This window comes from Cherax quadricarinatus, chromosome 44 (assembly GCF_038502225.1).
Source record: "Cherax quadricarinatus isolate ZL_2023a chromosome 44, ASM3850222v1, whole genome shotgun sequence".
NCBI classification, from domain to species: Eukaryota; Metazoa; Arthropoda; class Malacostraca; order Decapoda; family Parastacidae; genus Cherax; species Cherax quadricarinatus.
In genome coordinates this window covers 7,717,256-7,729,336 of record NC_091335.1, presented here as the reverse complement: position 1 = coordinate 7,729,336, position 12,081 = coordinate 7,717,256, and the positions used below count along the sequence as shown (strand labels likewise).

Here is a 12,081-nt window from a genome sequence, read left to right as displayed (position 1 = left end):
AGAATGTGAATCTAGATAATATTATCAGTTAACCCTTAAACGGTCCAAACAGATCGACGTTCAAATTCGTAGTGCTCCAAAAGTAGATCTACTTTTTTTTACATATTTTCAAATATAACAAAAAAAAAAGTAGATAAAAGTTTTTTTACATGTTTTCAAATGTAAAACAAAAAAGAAGATCTACATTTTTTACATACTTTCAGATGTTGAAAAAACGTATATACAGTGGACCCTCACATAACGATATTAATTGGTACCCGAGAACGAATATCGTTAAGTGAGTTTTTTAACGTTATCCGAGGGAAAATGTTAGCTTTAAAAGTATCGTTATGCAAATTTAACGTTATGTGATGCCAACGTTATGCGAGGGTCCACTGTATACGTTTGGACCGTTTAAGGGCTAAACCACTTAAGGTATACATAAGAATGGTCAATATACCTTGGGGTGAGAAAGGCGAGTGCTCTCTATGGTTATTGTCACGTGATTCAGCAGAACTGCTGCGATAGTCATTGTTATCTGCTGCATGGAAATTGTGGTGAAGTAAGAGATCCTCTCTTAGCTGGTTCAGATGCTGCTGCTGACAGTTGAGAGTGTGCAAACACTGGAATGCTACCTGAAGAAAAGTTGCATTACAGTTTATTTCAATTACACATTTACAAATTACTAGTAGGCATAGTTTATAATTAGTGTTCATCCTTCACAATAAAGTTAATTCATTATAAATGTTCATATATAATAGAAATAATAGAAATGAAAATATATAATAGAAATATATAATATATAATATAATAGAATATATAATATATAATATAAAATATATAATAGAAATAATAGAAACGAAATATATAAGGCTGTAGAAATAAGTAAGATGATTATTGGATCCTTAGGAAAGATTTCATGAAGGAAAAACATCACTATAAAGATTTGCATATGTATATACTCCTGGCCTCAATCCATACTGGTAAAATATGGACATAACAAAATAGATACATATTGAATTCATGATGTTGATATAAGCCATTTAAAAGACATGTATGGTATTCAAAGTTAAGACAGAATAAGTACTAAGGAAGCTAATACTGTACTAAGGAAGCTAATAAGTACTAAGGAAGCTAATACTTGGCCAGCTGAAGCAGCTGGCCAAGGCAGGTAGCATGAGGCAGCAATGATGACAGTAACAAAATACATTTTTTTAATTAATGAAAGTTTAGAAAGTTGGTTTAGGTCAACTTACCTTTGGGAAAGGACTGTTATCTGGGCTCAGTGATACTGATGGCATTGTACAAGGAGATCTTCTTGGAACATGACTGCGACATGGGATTGCTGCTGCTGCTGCACTTGCTAAATCTAACAAAAACATTGCATTGTTTCTCATTATCACGTGTGCATCAAGCTGAGGAAGAGGCGAAAGTAATTTACTATTTGATTTTCTTTTCGTTCGACCATTACTAATTTTGCTACCAGAAAACTGACTATATTGGCCTTTGTGTCTATTACGGCAACTCCAGCACATGTGGAAACATCCTCGGACCACCTCACCACATGGTTGAGTTACACGATCTTTGGTAGGGAAGACTTTCCAATGTGTTCCAACATAACCACAACCTTTTGATGACCCACCACAACCTTGGTGTAATGTTCGAAAATGCTGTTCAATACCTTCAGGAGAAACTTTACTACCACAAAGTTCACACACACCGTCTTCATCTTCCCCATCACCAGGATCAATACCAAACATTGGAATGCCACTTGAAGATGATTTCTTTTTATGCTTTTTCTTTTCTCTGTCACTTTTTTCTTTAATTTTATCAGATTTTTTTAAACGTGCAGGAATAGTAGGTGAAGGAAGTATAATCTGTTGGGCAACAGCTTTTAGACAGCTAGATGTAAGTTCTTCCCACAAGAGAACCACATGACGAAGAACTGGAGGTAAATCTGGAGGATCTGGACCTGTGCCTCCTTCCATTACTGTTGCCAGTTTCTGACCTTGAGGTCCCTGAACATAAACTCCAGTTCTACCAGCTGCCTCATCATCACTAGTGTCACTAACACGTGGTACCTCATTAATATTTGCATTTTTTCCCGGCTTTAGAAGATCATCTGTGTTCTGGAGAGTCACATTATTTAAATAACTGTAAGTGCTTACTTCAACTGAATGTCTTTGTCGGGCTTTCTGTTCCTTGGTTAGCTTTTCTGATTTTGCTGCTGTTGCTGTTCGAGGTTTCCAGTGAAAAGTTCCTTGTTTTGTTAAATCTGGATGGAATTTCATGTAAGAGGCACAAGCCATAGCATCATGAACAATTCCTTCATGCCAAAGGAACGCAGCAAAAATTGCTCGTAAGCATTCTGCCACAGAAGGGCTCATGGCTTCTTTCACTTTATCACGATTAGGTCCAGGTTTTTCTCGCTGAGAAGAAGCGGGAGATACAGCATGATCACGTTTTCCTCTATGCGGCTTTCCAGATCGATCCTTGCGTGCCATTTTGGGTGACAGTCGGAGGTTTTCATCCCGAGAACCTGTTGAACCAATGTTAAACTTGATTCCTTCAGGACTGGTCTGTGTTGCCGTTTGAGTTACAGTTTTTGGACTGGTGCTTAATGGTTCCTGAAATAGTACCATGTCTTATTTCAGAGCTACCATATATAAAATCACCTACAAAAATTTTCAATTACCAAAAAAATGAAGTGGGAACACTAAACCATGTGAACTAAACTAAGGATCTGTGTCAGTCAGATGAGTAATGAATGTTAGCCCTATAGTTTTATTTGACTGAATTTTCTCACCATTAGCTGGAGCTATTTTAGTTCACTCATAATTAGTAACCACAATTAGTACAATTTATGAGGAATGTGCACTTTTTTTTTTTTTTAACATATTGGCTGCCTCCCACTGAGGAAGGGTGACCCAAAAGAAACACTTCTACCATCATTCTCTCTATCACTGTCTTGCCAGGGGCATGCCGATATTGCAGTTCAGATACCCCTCCAAATGTCCCCACCCCCCCTTCCGAGTGTAGGCACTGTATTCTCCACCTCCAGGACTCAAGTCTGGCTAACCGATTTCCCTTAATCTTTTCACAAAACGTTACATTGCTTGCACTCCAACAGTTCAAGTCCTAAAAACAATTTGCTTTCACTCCCATTTAACATGCTCGCACACACCTGCTGGATGTGCAAGGCCCTCACACACAAAACCTCTTTTACTCCCTCCCTTTCCTAGGGTGACCCCTACCCCATCTTCCCTCCAACCTTTCCAAGGTGATGCCTACCCCACCTTCTCTCCAACACAGATTTATACACCCTCCAAGTCACTCTATTTTACTTCATCCTCTAAATGTCCAAACCACCTCAACAACCCCTCTTCAGCCCTCTGGATAATACATTTATTAACCCTGTACCTCCTCCTAATCTGCAAGCTACAAATTCTCAGTGTAATATTTACGCTATACATTGCCCTCAAGACGTGAAATGTTGGCAGATGAAGATGAAGAACAGTTAACATTATAACAGTTACATGAACAGTTCCATGTTGCTGCTAAATTACCAGACTTTTTTACTGAAGAGGACCCTGACAAATCTAGAAGCAGTGCTCTGAAATGGAGTGTACAGGAGTAGATGAGACCTTACTGTCAGCTGTATGAATTACTGCAAGGGAAAAGAGACCAGAGATGCATTACAGAATTTCTCACTACTCCAGTACAACCATCAACATTAGCACCAGCCTCAACCATACACTTCAGCTAATGATCCAAAACCTTCCACTTCAGGTAATGATCCACAATCTTCCACCCCAGCCAAGTAGGGCCACAACATCCCTCTCCACTCCTTTCAAAATCATTGACATACACCAACAACCACAATTATTTATGAAACATTTGTAGCCTTAAGCAATGTAATAAACATAATACAGCATGACAACCAACTACAATTACATCCTTTTTTTTAAATTTTGATACCTAAAAAAAGTTGTTTGCCATTTTTGGGGGTCAAATGAAAGTAACCCTATTTTTCCAAATGTTCTTCAGTTTTAGGCATTTTTTTTTATTAGACACCATTTTAAAAAAATGTAACTACAGTGGAACCTTGGCTTTTATCATTAATTCATTCCAGAAAGTCTGACAGAAGCCAAATTCAATGAAAACTGAAGCAATATTTCCCATAAGAAATTTTTTTTTTTTTTTTTTTTCAACAAGTCGGCCGTCTCCCACCGAGGCAGGGTGACCCAAAAAAGAAAGAAAATCCCCAAAAAGAAAATACTTTCATCATCATTCAACACTTTCACCACACTCGCACATTATCACTGTTTTTGCAGAGGTGCTCAGAATACAACAGTCTAGAAGCATAAACATATAAAGATACACAACATATCCCTCCAAACTGCCATAAGAAATACGTAATGTAAATCCAATTAATCCACTCCAGACACCCAAAAGTATTAACAAAAAAATACATTTTATAGAGAATAACTATTTTTTACATACAGAAAAAATGAGAAATAAATATAAAGGACTAATGAATGGAAAAATGAACATTTAATATCACTTTTACCTTTACTGAAGACTCTTGTTGGCGTATGGGAGACACGAGGAGGGAAGAGGGAGGAGGAGAGGTTATTGGTTGGAAGGGGAATCTCCCTCCATAAGAACTTCAGGTATCAAGTCCCTATCTGGGGTTACCTCCCTTGTTTGTCTTTTACTGGCACTGGACCCCTGTCACACAAAAAATCTGTAGAGGGGTCTGTTTCTGGCATCTCTTTAAGATCTGCCTAAAATGGAACAAGGCATTGTCATTGAACGTGTTGCAGACACGGCTTGCAACAGCTTTGTTGGGGTGATATTTCTCCACAAAACTTTGCAACTCACTCCACTTTGCATACATGTCCTTAATCACTGAAAAAGGCACATTCTCCCCTCTCTTTCTCCTCCTCCAAAGCAATTTCCTCAGCTGCAATCTGTTACTGTTCCAGTTGAAGGTGTTGCAGCTCTTCAGTGGTTAGCTCTTCCCTGTGGTCATCCACCAACTCTTCCACATCCTGGGAACTCACAACCAACCCTTTGGACTTTCCCAAAGCCCCATGGTGGCTTATTTAGCAGTTGCACTCAATAAACAAGCAGAAAAAACAACGGATTATTACAAAATGTTTTTGATGAATGTGCAGGGTAATGCTCATTCGATGAGAAACAAAGCCAGACTGATTCAGAATATGTGGGATGCTTTGTGTGGGCGCGGGCAGGTGGACACATTCGGTATGGTGGACCAATGAAAACTGAGGTGATGAACCAAAACTTGGACAAAATTTTGACAAAAAAAAAAAAAAAAAAAAAAAAAAAAAAAAAAAAAAAAAAGTAATTGAAAACTGAATTCAACAAGAACCAGGGTAAACGAAAACCGAGGTTCCACTGTACCACCTTAATCGATGATCAACTGTAACTGATAATTCATATCTTTTCTCTTTGTACTTCCCAGTAATATATGTTTGATCATGCAAATAATGTATTAATAAAAACTGCATAGGCAATCCAGTACCTATCTCTAACTTAACAAAGATATGATTCTAACAGGATGCTCTAAATTCTTTATAGTGTACTTTGTATATTGATTAAAACTGAGTATACAATGATAATTACCCTTCTTGGAGTGCTTGGTGTTGAAGTTGGTAAAGAGGAAACACTTGGGGAATGAGACATATCTTGTGTTAAACTGGAGACAAAAGCACTTGTGTCACTAAGAGAGTCATTTGCACTGCGAATAGCTGATGGAGGACTCCCTGCTGCCCTGTCTCCTCCTGCACCAGCACCTGATACTAATGGTGATATGCCAGTCGCACGTGGTGAGCTGTGCAACGGTGAACTGCTTGCACTTTCTCTGCCACGTCCTAGAATTTTTTAAGATTTGATTATAAAAACTCTAACTAAATTATAAAAATTGTATCTTAACTATAAAAATACTATCTAAATTATAAAAGTTGTAGCATAACTAAGTCTTATCTTTATTATAAAAGTCTTACATGGCTTATAAAAGTTTTATCATAAGCACTAACAGAAAAATAAAAGCACAATCTTAACTAAAATGTTCTACCTGAACCATGAAAGCAGTACAAAAGTAATAAGAACACAAGAACATAAGAAAGAAGGAACACTGCAGCAGGCCTACTGACCCATGCGAAGCAGGTCCATGCCACCCCCCAGCCTAGAACAATGACCACCTAGTCAGGTCACTTCCACAATAAGTTTTATTTTAACTATTTTAACTATAAAGGTTCTATTTTTCATGGAAAATAAAAACTTTATCTAGTAAAGTCCTATCTTCACTGTAAAGGTCCTATTTAAATTTTAAGTTTCACCCACACTTAAAATTCCTACCCTTATTATAAAATTCAGTGAAATAGTCTTGAATTTTTATCCAGAAATATGACATAAAAAACCATTAATATGAATAAACACAAGAAAATATGAACCAAGGATGTGGAACTACTCTCCTATTCCTCAAATCAATTATGATTACTCACTTCTCCCTCCCATTCAGAAGGGACTCTTCTCATTTGTTTGTACTCTCCTATTTGTGGTTGCAGGGGGTGCTAACTTTATTGTTTAATAATTTAGTGAAATAATCTAAGGTTTCAGAGTGGGTAGGGGATGTGTAGATCAAGTGTTTACATTGAGGCATATATGTGAACAGTATTTAGATAAAGGTAGGTTAGTTTTTATTGCATTTATGGATTTAGAAAAGGCATATGATAGAGTGACACAGTTACTTTTTGCTGATGATACTGTGCTTATGGGAGATTCTAAAGAAAAATTGCAAAGGTTAGTGGATGAGTTTGGGAATGTGTGTAAAGGTAGAAAGTTGAAAGTGAACATAGAAAAGAGTAAGGTGATGAGGGTGTCAAATGATTTAGATAAAGAAAAATTGGATATCAAATTGGGGAGGAGGAGTATGGAAGAAGTGAATGTTTTCAGATACTTGGGAGTTGACGTGTCGGCGGATGGATTTATGAAGGATGAGGTTAATCATAGAATTGATGAGGGAAAAAAGGTGAGTGGTGCGTTGAGGTATATGTGGAGTCAAAAAACGTTATCTATGGAGGCAAAGAAGGGAATGTATGAAAGTATAGTAGTACCAACACTCTTATATGGGTGTGAAGCTTGGGTGGTAAATGCAGCAGCGAGGAGACGGTTGGAGGCAGCGGAGATGTCCTGTTTAAGGGCAATGTGTGGTGTAAATATTATGCAGAAAATTCGGAGTGTGGAAATTAGGAGAAGGTGTGGAGTTAATAAAAGTATTAGTCAGAGGGCAGAAGAGGGGTTGTTGAGGTGGTTTGGTCATTTAGAGAGAATGGATCACAGTAGAATGACATGGAAAGCATATAAATCTATAGGGGAAGGAAGGCGGGGTAGGGGTCGTCCTCGAAAGGGTTGGAGAGAGGGGGTAAAGGAGGTTTTGTGGGTAAGGGGCTTGGACTTCCAGCAAGCGTGCGTGAGCGTGTTAGATAGGAGTGAATGGAGACGAATGGTACTTGGGACCTGACGATCTGTTGGAGTGTGAGCAGGGTAATATTTAGTGAAGGGATTCAGGGAAACCGGTTATTTTCATATAGTCGGACTTGAGTCCTGGAAATGGGAAGTACAATGCCTGCACTTTAAAGGAGGGGTTTGGGATATTGGCAGTTTGGAGGGATATGTTGTGTATCTTTATATGTTTATGCTTCTAGACTGTTGTATTCTGAGCACCTCTGCAAAAACAGTGATAATGTGCGAGTGTGGTGAAAGTGTTGAATGATGATGAAAGTATTTTCTTTTTGGGGATTTTCTTTCTTTTTTGGGTCACCCTGCCTCGGTGGGAGACGGCCGACTTGTTGAAAAAAAAAAAAAAAAAAAAAAAAAAATATGATAGAGTGGATAGGGTAGCAATGTGGCAGATGTTGCAAGTATATGGAATAGGTGGTAAGTTACTAAATGCTGTAAAGAGTTTTTATGAGGATAGTGAGGCTCAGGTTAGGGTGTGTAGAAGAGAGGGAAAATACTTCCCAGTAAAAGTAGGTCTTAGACAGGGATGTGTAATGTCGCCATGGTTGTTTAATATATTTATAGATGGGGTTGTAAAAGAAGTAAATGCTAGGGTGTTCGGGAGAAGGGTGGGATTAAATTATGGGGAATCAAATACAGAATGGGAATTGACACAGTTGCTTTTTGCTGATGGTACTGTGCTCATGGGAGATTCTAAAGAAAAATTGCAAAGGTTAGTGGATGAGTTTGGGAGTGTGTGTAAATGTATAAAGTTGAAAGTGAACATAGAAAAGAGTAAGGTGATGAGGGTATCAAATGATTTAGATAAAGAAAAATTGGATATCAAATTGGGGAGGAGGAGTATGGAAGAAGTGAATGTTTTCAGATACTTGGGAGTTGACGTGTCGGCGGATGGATTTATGAAGGATGAGGTTAATCATAGAATTGATGAGAGAAAAAAGGTGAGTGGTGCGTTGAGGTATATGTGGAGACAAAAAACGTTATCTATGGAGGCAAAGAAGTGAATGTATGAAAGTATAGTAGTACCAACACTCTTATTTGGGTGTGAAGTTTGGGTTGTGAATGCAGCAACGAGGAGGCGGTTGGAGGCAGTTAAGATGTCCTGTCTAAGGGCAATGTGTGGTGTAAATATTATGCAGAAAATTCGGAGTGTGCAAATTAGGAGAAGGTGTGGAGTTAATAAAAGTATTAGTCAGAGGGCTGAAGAGGGGTTGTTGAGGTGGTTTGGTCATTTAGAGAGAATGGATCAAAGTAGAATGACATGGAGAGCGTATAAATCTGTAGGGGAAGGAAGGCGGGGTAGGGGTCGTCCTTGAAAAGGTTGGAGGGAGGGGGTAAAGGTTTTGTGGGTGATAGGCTTGGACTTCCAGCAAGCGTCAAGCGTGCGTGAGCATGTTAGATAGGAGTGAATGGCATTTGGGACCTGACGATCTGTTGGAGTGTGAGCAGGGTAATATTTAGTGAAGGGATTCAGGGAAACTGGTTATTTTTATATAGCCGGACTTGAGTCCTGGAAATGGGAAGTACAATGCCTGCACTCTAAAGGAAGGGTTTGGGATATTAGCAGTTTGGAGGGATATGTTGTGTATCTTTATAGGTATATGCTTCTAAGCTGTTGTGTTCTGAGCACCTTTGCAAAAACAGTGATTATGTGTGAGTGTGGTGAAAGTGTTCAATGATGATGAAAGTATTTTCTTTTTGGGGATTTTCTTGCTTTTTTGGGTCACCCTGCATCGGTGGGAGACGGCCGACTTGTTAAAAAAAAAAAAAAAATCTAAGTTTTCTTCTGAGAAAATAAAGCTTCACGCTAGTAAATAAATCAGGGAGTGAGTGAGGCTTAAACCATGGCAACTGAGTCCTAACACTCAGAGACCAGTGCGTTAACCACCAGTCTGTGAGCTTCAGGACTCGCTTGCCGTCGGTTCAAACCCCACCTATTCAACGATTTGTTTGCAACTGTGTTATTGTGATTTCGCGAGACTTCATGCTAGTACTGTGTAATAACATAAATCACACCTGGAATGGGCACTGGACTGGAAGATCTTGATATCTGACGTGGAGATGTTCCGGATCCTTGAATAACCCCAGCACTTCCAGAGGACCCAACTCCAATTGCTCTTGGACTAGAGGAGCGTGACAATCGCTTTGGTGTTGCAGGTGGAGTGCGAGGTGGAGTAGCTCCATTTCCATTAGCACGAGACTCGCCAATAGCTTTGACTAATTCTTTCACAGACACACCTTGTAGTTCAGGAGGAACATCACGTGACAAGCTGAAAATATACGTTATAATTAAAGTACATAGTGTAATATTATTAAGGTAAAACAAACTCACTATGTTACAAGATAAAAAATATAACTAATTAAACCTTTATGTATGTCTTACCTTACGGCCAACTGCTGTGATTGCTTTTTCTCTATTTTTTTATCATATGTCTGAGTGTGCTGTTGGGTATGCTGCACTTGAGGGTGTTGTAGAACTTGCATCTGTGGTGGTTGCGGTTGTTGTTGCTGTTGTGCTTGCTGCTGCTGCTGAACAAGAGGAGCATGAGGAGGATTGTGCTTATGCTGCTCTTCCTTAAGCCATCGATGAAGAACGGAGAATTTCCCTGGATGTTGTGACGAATCCTTGCGGAACACAAATTTACCATCATAAATGAACAGATTTTTCTTTAATAACAAACGAAAATTAAGGATATGCAATACAAACTGCCACTGCTACAAAAAAAAAAAAAACATTGCTTATACAGTACGTATTTAATATAAAACTAAGTATTCCCAGCCATAGGTATAGACCTTTCTGGGTCAGAGAGCACTGTGTTATATTGTTCTAGGGGTAGAAGAGGGTCAGAGAGAGAGCACTGTGTTATACCGTACTAGGGGTAGAAGAGCATTCTGGGAGTCAGAGTGAACAGTCAACAGCAGTCCACTATGGTCAACAATCAACACAAGAATGGTGAGAATAATATTACACTATTGGTAGCTGGGCACAACATGAATCCACAGCAAGTGTAATAAACAACACCCTTATTACTCTTCCTTCAACCCATTGGTAAAAACCTTATTCACTGACACATCAACTGATTGGGCATGAGGAAATATCTCAAGATCATTATCGGTGCCTACAATGATGGACCTCAAGAATTAAAAAGGGGAATATTGACAAGGAGAAAAACCCATGTACCAGATTGTAGTGACATTCAGGTAAGAACCCAGAAAAACAGGTCACAACCCAGAAGATCAGGTCACAACTCAAAAGAGAAGGTCATAACCCAGAAGAGCAGGTCATAACTTGGAAGAGAAGGTCAAAACCCAAAAAAGCAAGTTATTTCTGTTCATGAAAGGGCACAGAGAACTGTAATTGCCCAGCCAGAGGAACCTTGGGCCTTGCCACAAAAACAAGCACAGTATAAGTCAGACTGCCCAATACAGCTTCTTGCTGCATATACCAGGGAAATATCTCTAGGAAAAAAAAAACAAGAGGCTCCTCAGCAGAGATTCAGAATACTTTGGTGCAGTCATAATAATGGGTATGGCCAAATAATGAACATACAGAAACCAAACTGCGCTGAAGAGAAGCTAATGTTCAACTCCAGACACCAAATTGCAGCCTAATAGGAGTCACAGCCTGGCTTGCAAAGAACCTGAGCCACAATCTGCAATTAACTTTGAAGGAGTATATCACCAGTTCAAATAAAATTACAGAGTAAAAGAAAGGACATTTATTGAGATGGTTTCTTCATAATATCCAGTACAGCGCACAACACTAAGCTAGCATTATCCTTTCTCTGTTAACTTAGATCTGCTAAGTGTGTGAGGTCAGCTGGTTCGGATGCTTATATTTTAAATACGTACTAGGTATGCAAATGAGCAAGTAGTATTTAATTATTTTCAACCCATATATGAGAAAATGTTTGAAACTGGTAAGAAATATAGTATTGAATTTTAAACATTTGAACTCAAAACAAATGTGACATATTTTACCTGTTGCTGTTTCATTGTAATACCAGTAGCCTCGGATTCATCCGTTATAGTGTTTGCATCAACAAACTGAAGAGAGGATTTCTGTGGACTGCTAGAGTCTCCCCCTGTAACAGGCATTTGAATGCCAGCACTGCTGCTTCCATCCCCTCGTCCTCTAGCTAGAAATAAATAAAACTGGAATTAAAAACATTATGCAACCAAGGCTACCAAAGAAATCTTAAGGTATTTCCCTATGGGAATACTTTGTAAGACTACTACTAATAATAATTTTCTAACACATTAGCTATTTCCCACCAAAGACAACAACACATTTACCATCACTCATTCTTTGTTGTTCCATAAGTGTGTGATCATCACAATTTAAATGACACTGAATTGAAAATTGTCCCACTCTTCCTTCAGAATACAAGCACTGTACCTCCCACCTCCAGAACTTAGTAATGGAATACACATAATCATGAAAACTCCTCTTTCTTAAGATGGAAGCCACATTCAGAATCTACTCAGGACATTTTATTATGAAACCTTTTGAATATACACCCAAAATATGTTGAGAAATTTCACATAATTGTT

General features: G+C 38.6%; 1 protein-coding gene across 4 annotated transcripts in view; it reads right to left on the bottom strand.

Moving 5' to 3' along the window:
- The window catches only part of hiw (MYC binding protein highwire), a 300,830-nt gene that overhangs the window by 58,220 nt on the left and 230,529 nt on the right, over positions 1-12,081 (bottom strand). For all 4 annotated transcript variants that reach the window (XM_053789308.2, XM_070094063.1, XM_070094064.1 and 1 more), the window contains 6 exons: positions 11,509-11,666; positions 9,911-10,152; positions 9,544-9,797; positions 5,629-5,876; positions 1,236-2,606; positions 440-614 (listed from right to left, as the gene is read on the bottom strand). In XM_053789308.2, coding sequence (XP_053645283.1) covers positions 440-614; positions 1,236-2,606; positions 5,629-5,876; positions 9,544-9,797; positions 9,911-10,152; positions 11,509-11,666 — 2,448 coding nt within the window. The remainder of the gene's footprint in view (positions 1-439; positions 615-1,235; positions 2,607-5,628; positions 5,877-9,543; positions 9,798-9,910; positions 10,153-11,508; positions 11,667-12,081) is intronic.